Here is a 17593-nt window from a genome sequence, read left to right as displayed (position 1 = left end):
GGATCCCGTCGGGGCGAGCACACGCAAGATTGCTCTAGGATTGGCATGCCACCTAGAATGCCCTCAATCGATGTCGAGACGAAGGAGGAACAACAAATAGTAGATTGGAAAAGATAGAGCAAAGTAAAGAGGCAGAAAAGATAAAAGATGTGTTTTTGATCGATTGGATACCTTGAATCCGCCGTGGCACTATTATAGGGAGGGGAGGTCTCGCCTCTAATGGAGTCGAGAAAATACAACTCCTACTCGGACTCTACAGACCTAAACCAGTCTAACCGGTTTGCAAACCGGTTTGACTTGTCTCTGTCACACCTGGTTTTAAGGACAAAACCAAGTGCATTGAATACATGTGCGCCAGGATCAAGTTACACACATGTATGACATAAGTGAATAACAAAGATAGTGTCATAACGATTAAAGAGAGTATTAAAGAGTTATTACATAACCGAAAGTCTCAAATAAACACAAGCCTAACTTATTACACAGCGGACTCCAAAGACGACGATGACACCACAGGCAGCTGACTAAAGAATCATACGCCTAGAACTCCTCAAAGTCGTCAATGTACTCCACCATATTATCTTGGTCTGAATAGCAATTTTGCAAGGGTGAGTACACTTATGGTTGGTACTCAACAAGTCGTGGGGAAGAGTGTAGTGTAAGGCAAATAAAGGTATGGCTAAGGCTTAATCAGCATCAGCTTTTCAATAGGTTGGTCAAATTTTATTAGCAATTAACTAAGTATAAGTCTATACCACCTGAAATTAAACAAGAACATAAATAAAGTAGACAACATATGCATGAATGAAGTAACAACAATTTAAATCCATCTTTCGATAGTATTATCATGTGAGGGTCCAGGTTGCTCTTAACCGTGAGCACAGCTGATCGATCAATTTTACACTCTGCAGAGGTCGCACATCTTTACCCACAAGTCACGTAAAAGTTTAAAAGAACTTTGGACCCAACCATGCGGTGTTTGCAAGGCACCATACCACACTTCCGAGGTGTGATTGCATAGGGATGCTACGAGACTTTTACAAAGATTCGCTAGTAAGTGGTAACCCGCTAAGGTTTCAGGCCGAAGCAGAGCATAAGAGTCCCCTAGTGAGTACAGTGTCTTGGCAAAGCCCATTTCTCAAGAGAGCGAGTGCTATACCCCATCAACGCCTCCCCTCTTGCCCTTTCGGTAAGATTACCCTAGACTAGAGTTTCTAATTATTTAGCCAAGACCAGAGCCATTTAGTCTTGTGGTAGCACTGTTTTCCTAGGTGGTCGCTTCATGTTCCGATTAAATATTTATGATCTTGTATTAATGAAAGGTATAACAGAAGTAAAGCAGGATTAATCATTGAATTCAGTTAAACCACCATATCCCAAGTAAGCACTAAGCATGAGCTACCCCAAGAACAAAGAAAACAAGCTTGAAAAACTAATCTACACTTTAAAATGAACACGTGGATATAAAGATGGCGAAAAACGGAGGTAATATGCAAAAGATATGATTAAAACAAGTTTCAGGGCTTTTCTATGAGAAAAACAAAACTTCCGGGGCGAAACTGCAAAAAACTGCAGACTTAGATGTAATTACACGATAAAATGAAGGTTTAACGCGCAAAAATGCAATCAGGATGGTGGGTTAATTTTACAAAAGAGCAGGGTTTAAAACAGAAGAAAATAGGACTGGTTTGTAAATACTTTTGAACTAGATTGGACTGCGGGTTGATTTGCGGAAAATGCAAGGGCTTAAATGCAAAACCGTTAGCGGCCCGCCTCGGAAAACAGGAGCGGCTTGGTGAGGCTCGATCGGAGTCGTCAGATTGGCAGCGGGCGGTGGAGATTTGCGCGGCTCGGCTGGCGGCTTGGAGCCGGAGGCGACGGAATCCGAGCGTCGGATCAGGATCCAACGGCGAGCGCTCGGGTTGCTGGTGTAAGCAATGGTGAGCAGTGGCGGGGAGGCGAGGCATGGTGGTGCATCATCGAAGAGCACGAAAACATGCTCCAGGCCACGTATCGATGCGCGGTTTGCACCAGAAGATCGAGAAGCTTGTGGCGAACTCGTTTGGCGCATCGGGAAGGGTCGCGGCGTGGCGAAGCTCACCTTTCTGCGAGATCTTGCAGCGGTGGCGAAGCTTTGGGTGGCGGCGTGCAGGGAGCGAGGGGCTAGGGTTTGGTGGCGTTGTGAAAGCGTAGGGCGAGGCGGCTTATATAGGGGTAGGGTGCGGTAGCTTGGCCCGGTCGATGCGGCGGAGTGGGCTCGAGCTCGACCTTGATGCGGAGAAACAACGTGTGGAGAAAGGAAAGATGCGGTACAAAAAAGGAAGGTGCGGAGGAGGAAGAAAGGAAGGGAAAGAGGAGTAGCTGACCAGCGGGGCCCACGCGGCTGTGAGAGAAGGGAGGGAGGCCGCGAGCTGGGCTAGAGCGGGGGTGTGTTGGGCCGAAGAGAGGGAGCTCGGCTGGGGGAGCGAGCTGCTGTGCAGCTAGGCTGAGGGAAAGAAGAAAACAAGATGCAGCCCAAAAGAGAAAAGATAGAAAGAAAAAGGCATAGTTTGAAATCAAATTTTGAAATTTAAACTTCAATTCAAATCCAAGCACACAAAAGATATGCAGCAGCATGAATGCACAAAGAACTCCTATGATCGATTAATTTAGTTAGAGAAAATGAAATTAAATGCCTAGAAATTTAAATGACATCCTAATTGAGCAATTTTTAGTGAATTTGAATTCTTTTAAATTTTGGGTGTTAGAGTCTTCTCATAGGCAGATCTTCCCGAGATCATAATTCTCTCATCCAAACTCCAAATCGGACATTCCACATATGAATTTTGGTCTACTCGACGAGAGCTACGCAATGGTGATATCCAATTTTCATTTTGAGCACTTTAACTAAACCGGTCTGACCGGTTTGGGAGACCGGTCGTAGGTCTGTCAATTTCGGTCACGAACAGTATCTAACCAGTGGATCTGCCATCTTAGCTAAAGCTTTCAGAAATGAAATGGTTTTCAACAGCATCTTGAATCAGAGCTGCAACTTTATGGGACAACAAGAACTCATGTGTCAGACCAGTGCGAAGCAGGAACACAAAAGTATGCGAACTAAAGGTCATCATCGATGTACATGTAGTTGTAGATCAGAGGCAAGTCCAAGAAGCAACCCATGTGTTGACTGTTTAATCCTGTCCTCATTTACAAACAATAGCTCCAATATTATTCGACCTGTTCCCTAGGACATTCCAATTATATTCTTCTATTACCCCCTGTTTTTCTTTTCGATCCATGTTACATGATTCAAAATTTCAGATGCCGCTTCGTTTCCTTTCTGCATCCAGTCCATGAGCAATCTCAGCCGGGATTGGACCACTGTGGAACTGACAATCTCTGCCATTAGGATTCAAGCATATGAAATACAACTTATAACAATATATATAGGTGAGAGATAGATACATGAATTTTGGATAAGAAGAAAAGAGTTAGCTTAGCAGCTGCAGGAACCTTCCTTTGATTGAATAATGGTAAATCATACTGCGAGCCAAGATGATAACTTAAGGAGAAGATAGTGATGTCCAAGTTAGAAAACTTCGGTAGTTAGAGGTTGTATGGCTTTGGTCACTTCGGTAGTTAGAGATTCTTTTAATCAGGAAGTCTAATTTAAGTCAAACTAGGCTTGAATAAACTAGGCCAACATGCATTACATGGAAGAAAGTGGAAGAGGTGCGTCAGATCGCGTGAAAGTTGGGTTAGTTTGATAACTAACAGCGACAATTCAAAAATATTTATCTACTGTTTCATTTTTCATTTTGCTATCATGTAATTCGGTCCAACGGACTACAGTCAATGAAATGGACCATGCTTGATGAATCAATCTGCAATCTGGAAAAAAAAGGGACTATATCTGTATATGACTGACAAGATCATAAGAAAATGATACTGAGGGTGGGGATAAATTGGCATATACATGCGGAATTTTTTTAACAAAATGAGTATTATATTTTGACATGACTTCGTTTCCAGAATGTGTATTGACCTCAGGGAAAAGTGACACTCTGCACTTCAGTACGTGTCTGCACATAATTGGCCAGTATGCATAAAGCTGTCATCATTTGAGGGTGTTGGATTACTTCCAAGACCCGGTGAACAAAGCATAATGCGACATATCTAATTTGCACACCACTGAACAAGGTATTCAACAATGTCTTCTTCTTTGAAAGGTTCCAGATGAATGAACTGCCACTTGTCAATAAAAGAAAATATTTGAACACTCCTAGTTTGCAGGAATAATTTTCATGCCGTGTTTAAGATGCCAACTTAATGATGCGAGGAAAGATGAAAACTTAAGAAGGAGAAGTGATGCCCAAGATTAGTGAGGAAAAAGAAGAAGACGAGTCACTAATAGAAGAGTGAGGCATACGGAGGAAAAACAGAACATTGATTATAGAAGGATTGCTTTTTTCACTTCCAGCAGCGCAACATTGATTATAGTGTGATGTTCAATTTAACCTACTACTCTGTAATACTATCAGACAAGAATCTCGTGGAAGATACATAGGACTTGAAACTTTCAGCCCACCAAGACCTATCTCAACATTATCTTCTTCTTCCTCACCTTCTTCCCCAATCCTCCCATTTGATGATGGCCCACTGAAAAATGTTGGATAAAAAATATTGTCCAATATTTCAAAAAAGTTGGGCCAACATTTAATTAGAAAAAGTTGAGCCAACATTTCTTCAGAAAAAAAAGTTGAGACAACATTTCTTTAGAAAAAGTTAAGCCAACATTTTTCGAAAGAAAGTTGCACCAACATTTTTTTCAAAAAAAGTTGAATCCAACCTTTTTCTTCTGCTCCGGCAGCGGGGCTGTGGCGCCGGGATGGAGGGGTGGGCATCTCCGCTGGGGCAGCAGTGCAGCAGGGGAGGGAGGGAAGGGAGCTATGGTTTTGGTTTGATGTAGATCTGATAGACCTCGTTACTTGCACAAATATCAAACACTGGAAGGTTCAATGCCTTCCTACCTGCCTTCCTACCTTCAATAGTGAGGCATTGTTTGGATTTGGTCTCTCCAAGAGAAATCATGCATGCATTTAGTCAACAAGTCGTACTTAGGTCAACAATGAGAATTTCTACGTCATTACAGGCTTGATGAATACATTAGTCCAACATGCATTACATGGAAAAAGACGAAGTGGTTTGTCAAGTCACGTCAAAATGGAGGTTGTTGGTGTGATAACTATCAACGGCAGGGAAACAAGTGAGGTGTGAAGAATACCGTTTGAAAGTATTTCTTCTACGCGGCAGTGGATAAGGAACTTGGAATTGTCTTGGCTAATTGTCACTGGCAATTTCTAATAGAATGAAGCCAATATACAAAATACAAATCATTGTCAATTTATTACCATGGCATGCTAGTCTGTTTGACGTCAAATTGACTAACTACATTGTTCTTGTGTCCCATTTTTCACATGTCATGTATTTTGGTTCAATGGGCTTACTTTCTGTGAAATGGACCATGCTTGATGAATGAAGCTACAGTAGGGAACAAAAAGGAACTATATCTGTATATGATGGATTATAAATACACTGACAACATCATAATGTCATCACAATAAAAGAAGCATTTAATCATTTAATCCCACATCTAAAGTACAAAATTATACCGCCATATAACGGGGCATTATTTTTGGTTTACTGTCCCCACAGGCTAACTTGATCACATATCCATCCTACTTAATTATGTTTGTTGTTACATGACCAAAATCACTGACACCACATGCAAAAAAGAACAACAATTATTTTACTGGTAACTAATGAGCTTACACATATTCAAGAGGCAAATGCTACTTACTTAGGGACTTGATTGAACCTAAACACCACCTCATAAATATGCTAAGCATGAATTCCTGCTCCATTCTTCTCACTTCGACCGCCTTCTCTTTGAAGATCCCCGGGTCTCGAAATCACACTCAACTTTGCGCGCCCTTGCTATTTCAGTTCCTGATTTTTGCACCATGAAGCAGGCACCGCCATGTCCTGAATACCATGCCATTTTATAATATGCCAGATCAGGTTGGCAAATGTAATGTTTGATTGCCTTTGATTGTACTGTCTCGACCATTTGCTGTAGGCTACCCATGTCATTTATAAACTCTTCCTTCCCTCCTATTATTTCAACTGCAGTTCTACCTTGCGTGCGTCCATCGAAAAAGTGAGGTGCGAAGCCCACTCCAAGCTTCAGAGGTGGCAGGTCAGCCATGAGGTTTCTTGAATTTCCATCAGTCGTGTTATGCAGGTTGCTGCACTCAAAGGCTGAAACATAGCATACAACATGTATCAGAATAATCTGCTCCGGGAATTTGCATGATAATTCTGATGGGATGTAGCTAGTAGGACACCCGTCTGGCTTGCAACATAGTGGATCCGGGCGCCACAAGTGGGTGTCATAGGAACACAAATCTTTTATGGTGAAACATGAAGCAGCGTGCGAGTGGGAAATGTCTTGCAGAGGCAGTTGGGTGAGTTCTCTCACAGCCGCTTCAGTCACATCCTTCATCGAAGACATGAATGATTGCAACGATCTTATAGCAGTTCCGACAATGTCCGTGCTCTCTGACAATCGTAGCATCAGCTTGAGAGAAAAACTTCTCATTGGTGTCTTCCGGTCTTCATAGCGAAATTCCAGCGTTGCCTCCACACCACGCCCTTCCACACACATGCTCTGTATGTGCAGGCACCGGAGTATACTTCCTTGCACCATCTTGTACTCTAGAGTTTTGCCCTCAAGAAGTTGCCTGACCAGAGGGTTAGAGAACACGCACCGCAGAGGTGAGCATCCTGACTCCACATCTCTGAGGAAACGGTTGGCGCACTCCGCAAACCACTCATTTCTTCGAACATCTGAGCAGCTGATGTTGTCTTTGCAAAACCCAGTAAAATAGGAGGACACAGATGATTGTGTCACATGTGCAATCCATTTAGAGAAGGAGTGTCTTACAGGTTGTTCCAACTCTATGGCGTCCATTGTTTGCTGCTTGATGCACCTGTGTAGCAGATCTCCGCAGTCTTTGAAGGCACGCTCCAACAGCTTCCTGCGCCGTAGAAGGGACACGTCTGTGATTGGCATCCTTGCAGATCTCTCAAGTGCAAGCTCTAGCTCGGTGTGCGCCATCTCAAGCCTCTCAATGTGATGCCCTGTGGATGCCGTCCTTTCGTCATGGTCACACTTGCTGAACAGGTAGGAGGTGATTCTGCTCACGGTCTCTTGCACAACAGCTGAACCCACCATGCCCGCCATGAGTGTTGCTTAGGAGAGATCCCCTGTTCTGAAAGCAAAGAGCTAGCCATCATGAGATGCAGAGGTGTTTAAATCATTTGAGATAAAATGAAGAATTGTGCATCATGTCAAATTAATTGATTGATTCCTCACCGACTTGCCAATTGAATGAGAGATGACGGCGATCAAGGACGAATGCACGGCAGTTGCTGTACATACCACGGTCGTATCACCGATGGTGAAGATGAAAAGATTGATTAAGAAGGATACAGGTATAACTCAAAGACTTTGAGAGGTTGGAGGAGCACTAGTCAAGTAACCAGCAGGGTTCTGATGGTGAGAACCACTAGTGAAGTAACAAGCAGGGTTTTGAGGGGTTGGTGAGGAGCAATAGTGAAGATTGATTAAAAAGTCTTGGTCACTTGTCACTTGCAATTTCTAGTGGAATCAGTCCAAGATGAAAAGATTGATTAAGAAGGAGATAGGTATAACTAGAAGACTTTGAGAGGTTGGAGGAGCACTAGTCAAGTAACCAGCAGGTTTTGATGGTGAGGGGTCGGCAGAAACTACTGGTCCATATAACAGAAAATTTTCGGCAAAATTTCACAAAATTTGCACTTTTCCAAAGGAATACCACTGCCACACGTTCGTGGTCGTGTTTCCTGAACAAGATCTTCGAAATTTCTTGTCATTTCATGGGTCCACTGGTCACTTGTCACTTGCAATTTCTAGTGGAATCAGTCCAAGATGAAAAGATTGATTAAGAAGGAGATAGGTATAACTAGAAGACTTTGAGAGGTTGGAGGAGCACTAGTCAAGTAACCAGCAGGTTTTGATGGTGAGGGGTCGGCAGAAACTACTGGTCCATATAACAGAAAATTTTCGGCAAAATTTCACAAAATTTGCACTTTTCCAAAGGAATACCACTGCCACACGTTCGTGGTCGTGTTTCCTGAACAAGATCTTCGAAATTTCTTGTCATTTCATGGGTCCACTAGTAGAGAATTGGGCTTTAGTCCCGGTTGGTAGGGTGCAAAGATCCCGAAAATGCATCCGGGATAAACCAACCGGGACAAAAGGGAGGGGTCTTTTATCCCGGGTCACTCAACCGGGACAAAAGACCCCCTTTTATCCCGGTTGGTAATACCAACCGGGATAAAAGGGGTCACCCACGTCCGGCGCGGCAAAAAAAAAAATCCCGAGCTCCCAGTCACGCGATTTTTCACGCGAAATATGCGCGTGCGCGGTTCGTGGGATTCGAACCCACAACCTCCAGCCTCGCGCGTAGCTTCCTTGCCATCCCACCTACACACCACATCTAACTATGTAGGGGATACTATCCTTTTGTATTAACTCGTGGGGGACCCTTTTATCCCGGTTGGAAACACCAACCGGGATAAAAGACCCCCTTTTATCCCGGTTGGTGTTTCCAACCGGGATAAAAGGGTTCGAGGATTTAATCCCCTTCCAGCCACCTTCCAGTGACCTCGTTGGGGGACCCTTTTATCCCGGTTTGAAACACCAACCGGGATAAATGACCCCCTTTTATCCCGGTTGGTATTACAAACCGGGATAAAAGGCTCTTGACCCTTTTATCTCGGTTGGTGTTACCAACCGGGATAAAAGGGGGGGTCTTTTATCCCGGTTGGTGTTTCAAACCGGGATAAAATGCCTCTCGGAGTCTTTTTTTCCCACTAGCCTTTGCAACCGGGATAAAAGGTCCTGGTTGGTGAGCCCCCCACCAGTGACCGAGTTTTAGTCCCGGTTGGTGAACCTTTTGTCCCGGGCCAACTTTAAACCGGGACAAAAGGGGGCGGATGGAAAGTCGTTTTTCTACTAGTGGTCAGGTCTCAAATTGGGCCGAAAAACATGAATATCATTTTTCTACTCATTTTGTTCCATAATTTGAATCACTTGCAGTTCAAATTTGACTTATACCAAAAATTCCCTTGAAATGCAATTAATTAAATAAATATAGCAAATAAATCCAAAAATATACCAAATTTTAACATGGAGTACCACATGGTGTATGTGGGGAGTAGAAAAAATTTCATGGTGAAAAGAGGAAAAAAAATTATTTTTTTGCCGAGTGTCAAAAAAACACTAGGCAAACCCGTTTTTTTTTACACTCGGCAAACCCCCCTCTTTGCCGAGTGTTTTTTATTTGACACTCAGCAAAGCCCCGATTTGCTGAGTATTTTTTTTTGCCGAGTGTTTTTGGCTTGGCACTCGACGAAGAGCTTGTTTGCCGAGTGCTCGAAAAAAAAACACTCGGCAAAAAAAATACATTCGGCAATTTTCTTGTTTCCCGTAGTGCATGTAGCTAGGTTATAATCTACCTCTGATGTATGCGTGAAATTTCTATTTTTCACTCAACTATTTAATCATCAATCTGCAAATGGGTTGCGTATTTAAAATAATGATTTATTTAGAAACCTATATGAATCCTGAAGCCAAAGTCGTCATAGGAATTAAAAAGCAGACAATTACATACAAAAAAGGAAAACGCACTCCTACATATTTATATATCCTTTATGTCATTCTCACTAAGCCAGAGTGGTACAAATAAACTACCATAGTTTAGTTAGCTGTTTGTACATGTCTCTATGTATAAACTATCATAGTTTAGTTAGCTGTTTTTTTGGTTTATAAGATTTCTCTATTTTCTAGTATATGTGAGCATCAGTACAGGTAATTTAAAATAATAGGAGTCTCCAATTAGTAATAGTAAGATTGAGTTTTGTTCGAATTAAGCTATCAATAAGGAATTAATAACCTATCTTGCCTTAGCTTCTCACTCACATGATCACATCACATGCAAGAGCATTTGATATTTCGTTGCATGGCGATGGCAGATCATCCCAAGGGAGGGTCAACATCAATATGGCATCCTCCTCCTCCTCCTCCTCCTCCTCATTAACACTATATGGTAAGAGGTGTCCTCTTCGTTCTTTGTTACTATATCGATCCGTTCTCAGCACACAATTAAGTTAGTATTGTTTAGAATTAGCGCATCTGGTGGTCACCCGTTAAAACTTTTGCCACCATATTCTCTTGTAGATTCAAAAAGCTGCACCTCGGTGGTGCGCAACAAGGAGCTGGTGGGGTACAAAGTTTTAAGCTATGGCATGCTCCACGAGGAGAAAGACGAGGACACTCGCACGGTCACCGATGCGCTGAAATCCACGCCGGGAGTCGCCGAGCTCCTCCTGCGACACTGCAAATGGTTACCCCAAGTTGTCCTGTTTGAGTGGTGCAACAACGAGGAGGCCCTCCGCGACGTCGCCGATCTGCCGAGGAATGGCCGCCCCGTGGAGAATATAACCATGATGAAGGTGAGTACTGAACGGCTAAAATGCTTAAAATGCCCACGCCAGTGCAACTCCGGCGAGATGTGGTCGGCGAAGTGCTCCCACTACAACTGCAAATTGTGCTAGGGAGACCACATCGGCAACGCGGATAGCGCGTGGATAGAGTGCCTCAAACCGTCATGCAAGGCGCCCGTCGTCCGGGAACTCGTCGAGGCGGTGGCCGGCGATCAGCTCAAGGCGCAGTACGACTGGTTGGTGGGCCTGTCGTACGTGAACGACAGCGGCGGCAGGAGAAAGTGGTGCCCTGGCTGCAGTCATGAGCGTGCCGTCGAGCTCGTCGACGGCGGCGCCAGCGGTTCGACGACGACGACGACGGACGTGTTGTGCGAGTGCAAGCACCGCTTCTGCTGGAACTGAATCGTGCATGTGTGGCGGCGGACGACCAAATAAAATCACCTCTAATAGATGTCGCCGTAGTTCAATCACCGCTCTGCTTTCCAATTTTTCCCTCCGCGTCTTCCTCGCCATCCCTGCCTATGCGCCGCGCTGCCGAGTCCACCCCCTCCTCCTATGCGCCGCCAGCCCCGCCGCTTGGGCAGCACTTCCAGCCCCACCTCCCTCCTGTGCGCGCCAGCCCCGCCGCCTGCGCATCGCTTCCGGCCCCACCTCTCCCTCCCGCGCGCCGTCTCCCGTCTCCCGCATGCCGCTACTGTTCCCAGCCCCTGTGCGCCGCCGCAAATTTTCACAATGGTGTTGACGGAGAGAGCCGAGGCCATGAAGATCCAGCGGGTGTTGGTATTGTGCAGCAGCAGCAGGCCACTGTGTAGGGCCTCTTCCGATTTGTGCCCGACCAGAACTCCATCGTCCTCGGCTCCTCTCCATGGAGTACTTCAACACCAGCCTTTCTTTCCTCAAAGTACTCCCTTTGTTAAATTGTATTGTTACTTCTTGCACTGGTTAATTGAGATGGCATGTCATTAATTTTATGACTTCTGAACTTGTATTGTTGTCCCCTTAATTTTCAAGAAGGATAGAATTTTGCTGTTTCTTCTGATTTAGGAATTAGAATTGGGCAATGCATGTACTGATGTGCACTGATTTACTCTAACAAAATTGAAAGTGTATTGTTGCACTGGTTAGAAAGAAAGGTTATTCTCCAGCTTCAATATGTAGTAGTGAATCAACATATGGGATTTTGTCTCTGAAAATTCAGAGAGACAATCAAGGATTGGTTTCGTTCAAGTTTATGAAGAGGTTATGGGGACATTACTTGTGATTGCTGCCTAACAATTATGTTTCTCTGTCTCAGGCTCTAGCACAGCAGGCAGGTGAGGTGTTCCTGGCTTCCAACTGCTGTTATGCTCACTACCTTGTGGGCTCGTCAGATTGCAAATCTGCCAACCAAGTGGGCAAATTCAGGAGTAGCCGCTGCCCCTTCCTTCCTTGCTATCAAGCAGCGGCATCCCCATTTTACTTTGGTTCACAAGGCGTCCTTCAGCTCCCAACATAGCCAACCGACAAGAGGCGCTGCAGGTTAGGAAGATCAAAGCTTTTTTTGGTTCTGATTACTTCCTCTATCAACTTTTTTATTTTCGGTCACTGAGACAGCTTAACCAAAAAGGTCTGAAGACCTGAAAGCGAGGTTTTTCGTGTGCCGACTAACTGAAGTATCTGCTATCTGGGTTGAAGTTAAGAAACCTCAAGTCGCTGTACAAGGAATTGTTGACTATTTAGGTGTTGAGATAGTTAGATGTAGAAAGGACAAGATAGGAAGTTCACCAGGAGCTCCACTGCACTAGCATACAGTGAGGATGACATGTCCATATTCAATCTGGACATTGCGTCTTTGACTGCTCAACATTGCATTTCTGCACATGTATGTACTGCAACAATTTGTACTAAATATTGCTCTCAGAATCTGTTTTTCGGCTCAAAATTGGTCAGTTCTATTGGAGTTGAAGTAGGCACTATTTTTTTCTGGCTAAAGCTTGGATGGAGATGGAATTCTGGCATTGGTCAGTTCTATTATGAACCTGGTTGAAGTAGGCACTATTTTCTGATGGATATTATTATGAATCTGTTTTTCAGCTCAAAATTGGTCAGTTCTATTATTTTGCATATTGTACCTTCCTTCCTTGGTGTCCAATCTGTGGTTCTGTAAAGTTTGTACCCTCTTTTGTTCTATTCTGTCAAAACTATAAGGAAATTGTAGCTGTCATGTGGGCCTCATTAAATAAGCTAAAATTTCTTAACTGACATCAAAAATAGCAATATCAAGCACATTCATCCATGAGAAGAATCAAGAATAATTCAACTGATCACATTCATCCATGAGAAGAAGAATCAAGAATAATTCAACTGATCACATTCATCACAGCCAGCATTAAGAATAATTCAACTGACCATATTCATCACAGACTATCAACTTGGCAGCAAGTCTTTCATCCATTATGCAAAACTAACCACAATGTAGTTTAAAAGACCGATCGAGAATAAATTACATCATAAATTACACACAATTTTTTGCTCTTTACTCGTTGATCTGTGCCATAGCATCTTGCACCAATTGCGCTTCACACTTCAGTTGCAAAGGGAGACACCCTTGCCTTTCAAGCATCTCTTTCCTGATGTGAGCAACATCATATCCATTTCCGCCACCAAGTTTCATAACTTCATACATCCATGGAGAGTCAAGAAAATTCTATTTCCTTGGTGCACCAAATAACGTTCAAAAGCCTGATCCACAATATTGATATGTTTTAGATCATTTTCTTTTCATAATAAGTTGTTGCACACACAATTGCAAAGGAAAAGCAAACAGGTTCAGAACTCTCACCTAATCCACGGTGGCTACAAGCTCTTCTGTTGTTTTGGATGTTGTTTTGTACTTGATTGACTGAATAAAGTTAAATAATCCTAAATCCAAGACATTGAAATCAGGTGAATTTACTGGCTGACAGACAAGTCTCATGTCGCACCCATGTTGCTTAGCAGCCTCACAAAACATGAATATTATAAGGTCTCATTGTCTCACCCATGTTATTAGGAGCAAAATGGGGTCTAGCATTGTCCTCCTGTATGAATATTAGCTTGTTGGCATCTTCATGCGGCCACTTAGCATGAATAGCTGGTAAGACCTTTTTTATCATGAAATCTCGAATGACTTGCTTTTTTACCGAGTCGATATGCTTCATCTCTATTGTTCTTGCAGGCTGGTTTGCACTTGACCGCTTGGCTGCTTCATATGTCACGAATGGGAAGCAACCAATCTTTCCATCAAACATGCAATTGCCATCAAAATCAAATCTTGGCCGAGCAACGATAGTCAAAAACATGATTCTAGGAATGTAATTCTTGCTCTTGCAAGTTCGAACCGGTTGTTCTTCACCTGGAATTGTATAATATCTCTCTGCTTTTCTTGTAATGTAGTACCACTTTTCATCAATGAACACATAATCAAATAGCCCTTGGAACATATGCATCTAGATTACTTACATCTGTATATGATATTATGGAGGACCTTTCAAACAAAGTTGAAGGTTACTAGAGGGATCATGCACCTTGGAAACAAATGCTATTTTTCCTCCTCTCTTCATTCCTGTACGCCCGACGGGGTTACTAATTCTCATTGTTTCAATTTCATTTTTTTAACTCAGGACATATGTTGCTCCGGAACTATCGCTTGATGGAGGTATGTCTAAGACATTGTCACTTGCTTGGGGCCTCAAAATTATGGAGCCAACCAAGTGCGATGTGTACTCCTTTGGCATCATCCTCCTTGAGACCATGAGCGTCGTGTGGAAAAAATGCCGTGGCCCTCCTTCCAAAGAAATCCGCGAACAGTGGGTAAGCTGGCAACACCAACACTGTGGTTCCTGAGGCTCACATTTTTACACAACTGACCTTATATATAACCGTTTCTTTATTTTTCGCTGGCTCGGTCGCTCGCAAGCTAAGAGGCTTGAGAAAAGGGATCTATTTGATCAAGAACTGGTAACTGACGATTCAAACCGGGTTCTGGCATTAAGGTGCGTGCTTGTCGGGCTGATATGCTGTCTACGTGAGCCGGCACGGCGGCTCTCCATGGAGGAGGTTGTTGTTAGGATTGGTGGTCCACGCACGGAGGTTGTTCCAGCAGCCGTGCCGTCGAGTTCCTCAGCCGCGCAGGCGATTCCAAGGCAGTGATCTGCGGGTGCAACCACGACGTCTTCCTTGTGCATTTATGCTGTTCGGTCGAACTCTGTGCACTATCTGAATCTGGAACTCGTTTTCATTTGTGCGTCTGTTTCTGCCTGAATGCTATCGCTATATATGGTAAGGTGCGGAATTTGATATGTGCGTATTATCAGAACGCTACTGTGTAATGTACTACTTATTAGTAGAGTGTTCAGTGATGCCCGGATTTGTAGTAGTATACTTATTTGATTTTTCGCTGTTGCCCAGTGTGTGCTCTGTATGCTACTGAATGATTAGTGAAAGAAAAGTGGATAGCTGAGCTGATTGCATGGAACATTATTAGCTTGATAATAATGTTGATGCCACCAACATCATTAGCTTGATAGGATTGTTTGGCCTTTTCCTAACCTTGCTGGAGCTGGTCACCTCTCTGAGTCGAGGGAGTTGGAGCTCAATGGTGACTGCGACCCAGATCAAGTGAGAGACAAAATTAAGAGGCATATTGGATTGCATGTTTCCAAGCATAATCCACACGCTGAGTGCTAGCATGACAGAACTGCTACCCCTTTTTTTTACCAAAGCCAAGGCACTGCTACATACCTGATTGTAACGGCTGCCCGTCGTGTGACTAAGTGTCGACTGTTTGAGTATCCCGGTGCCAGCCGTACATCGACGCGTCGGCACCCGTGACCCCATCTCGGTCGACGTCGCAGATCGCTAGCTCCTCCTACCACCTCGTGTGGTTCAGCTGTTTCGTATGGGCCCTGCTGTTTTCGTTCTTTTTGTTGGGCCGCGGACTGGTCGGCCCATTTTCTTAACTGTTGCAATGCCATTTCAGAGTGTAGGCGACTGAACAAAAGGTTTGCCAAGCAGATGTTAGGATTCTGCTACAATGAATTACCTACCAAGTACAAGAACTGCTTGTTGTATCTGAATATATTCCCCAATGGCCACATCATCAGGACTGCAAGCTTAGCGAGAAGATGGGTTGCTGAAGGCTTTATAATCACAAGAGATGACGCAGAGACTGCAGCAGGCAGAAGAACCAAACATTGGGCTGCCGCGACGGATGAAGCCCAGCACTACTTGTTGGATGTGCTGGTCATGCGAGGGTTCCTTTCTCAGGAGGAAGTCAGTGCAGCGGGCAACATCAAGAGCTGCAAGGTGCATGACCAAGATCATCAGTTCATCGCACGGATTGCTAAAATGCTAGAGAAGTAAACTTTTTGCACACAAACCTGCCACCACAACTGGCTCACCATCTTTCCATTCACAACAGAATAGGACTGCAGACTTCTCATTTTGATGTAAACAGCAATGACATTGTGCCTTTTCTTCCAACCTTGGCTACATCGTCACAACGGCATCTGCTGAAAGCGCTCGACCTAGAAAACTGCAGAGGTTTGAAGAAGCATCATCTCAAGAGTATCTGCAAGATGTTGTTGCTGAGGTATTTGAGCCTCAGGAATACTGATATTACAGAACTTCTGTTGACGCAAAAACGTGCCGTGCCAATTAGTCTTGCACTCCAACGTGCAGCGTGGAGAGGCTTCTTGTAGCTCCTCTGCACAAGCCGGTCAAACCGGTATGGGTGACCGGTCAGACCGGTTTCACCGGTGAGGGACCCCATCAGGGCAACAGCACCTTGGGTTGTTATAGGGTCGGCAGGCCACCTAAGATAATGGATGATTATATATATGAGCTAAGTATGATGCATGCATGTGTTCTCAATTATTCTACAGCCCTTGACAAAAGCATATTGTGTATATTGTGAGTTCTCGTATAAGTGCATAATCACGCATGTGCATTTAATGTTGAATGTTGCATGCTAGAGATTCGTAACCATTTTATAAGTTTAACTAGGCTAGCAACAGTATCATGTGAACTAATAAGGTTCGGATGGAACACATGAATCCCATTAAATCTTGTAGGCATGTCAGGCGAAGCTTCCAAAGGAAATACCACGCGTACCCTTTATGCACGCGGCGATCTATACTTTGTGTAGATAATTAATGATCATATATTTACTTACTATATATATGAGGTTGTTCCAAGAAAGAAATCTAACAGAAGTTGCCATGGATTAAAGTATTATATCCGTGACAAGAGGTCAGCAATAAGTTGCCATGGATCCCCACTAGAAGTTGCTTTGTGCAAGTTGCACAATGATTTCTTCGAATCGTACGAGCAGTACAGCTGATAACACCGTGAGAACACCTAATCTATCTTGTATTAATTACTAAAAGAGCTTGAAAGACCTTTTGCCTGGTCATTAAGAAAGAAAAAGGAGAAATGGGAGCCCCTTTCTAATGAATGAACTGAACATCCCATCAACAATTCTTGAGAGTAGGAGTGAAAGCACATTTGCTTTGCTCTGTCATAGTGGAGTTGTGGGTGCATCACTGCAGAGGTTTGAAGAAGCATCATCTCAAGAGTATCTGCAAGATGTTGTTGCTGAGGTATTTGAACCTCAGGAATACTGATATTACAGAACTTCTGTTGACGCAAAAACGTGCCGTGCCAATTGGTCTTGCACTCCAACGTGCAGCGTGGAGGGGCTTCTTGTAGCTCCTCTGCACAAGCCGGTCAAACCGGTATGGGTGACCGGTCGGACCGGTTTCACCGGTGAGCTGGGCAAAGAACTAACTAACGTTTACCCGGAAGGGACCATATCAAAGCAAGCACACCTTGGGTTGTTCTAGGTCGGCAGGCCACCTAAGATAATGGATGATTATATATATTAGCTAAGTATGATGCATGCATGTGTTCTCAAGTATTCTACGGCCCTAGACAAAAGCATATTCACTAGTAGAGAACTGGCTTTCGATGCGCCCCCTTTTGT

General features: G+C 43.9%; 1 protein-coding gene across 1 annotated transcript; it reads right to left on the bottom strand.

The window, feature by feature from the left end:
* Positions 1–5588: 5588 nt before the first annotated feature.
* Positions 5589–7650, bottom strand: LOC117833600 (uncharacterized). The gene is made up of 2 exons (XM_034713162.2): positions 7418–7650; positions 5589–7313 (listed from the first exon to the last, which is right to left on the bottom strand). Exon 2 carries the CDS (start codon positions 7283–7285, stop codon positions 5909–5911), a length of 1377 nt encoding a protein of 458 aa, XP_034569053.1. The 5' UTR covers positions 7286–7313; positions 7418–7650; the 3' UTR covers positions 5589–5908.
* Positions 7651–17593: the final 9943 nt, after the last annotated feature.

The sequence above is a fragment of the Setaria viridis genome, chromosome 8 (assembly GCF_005286985.2).
Source record: "Setaria viridis chromosome 8, Setaria_viridis_v4.0, whole genome shotgun sequence".
Classification (NCBI taxonomy): Eukaryota; Viridiplantae; Streptophyta; class Magnoliopsida; order Poales; family Poaceae; genus Setaria; species Setaria viridis.
The sequence above is the reverse complement of the archived record's forward strand: the minus strand, read 5'-3'. Positions and strand labels throughout refer to the sequence as shown.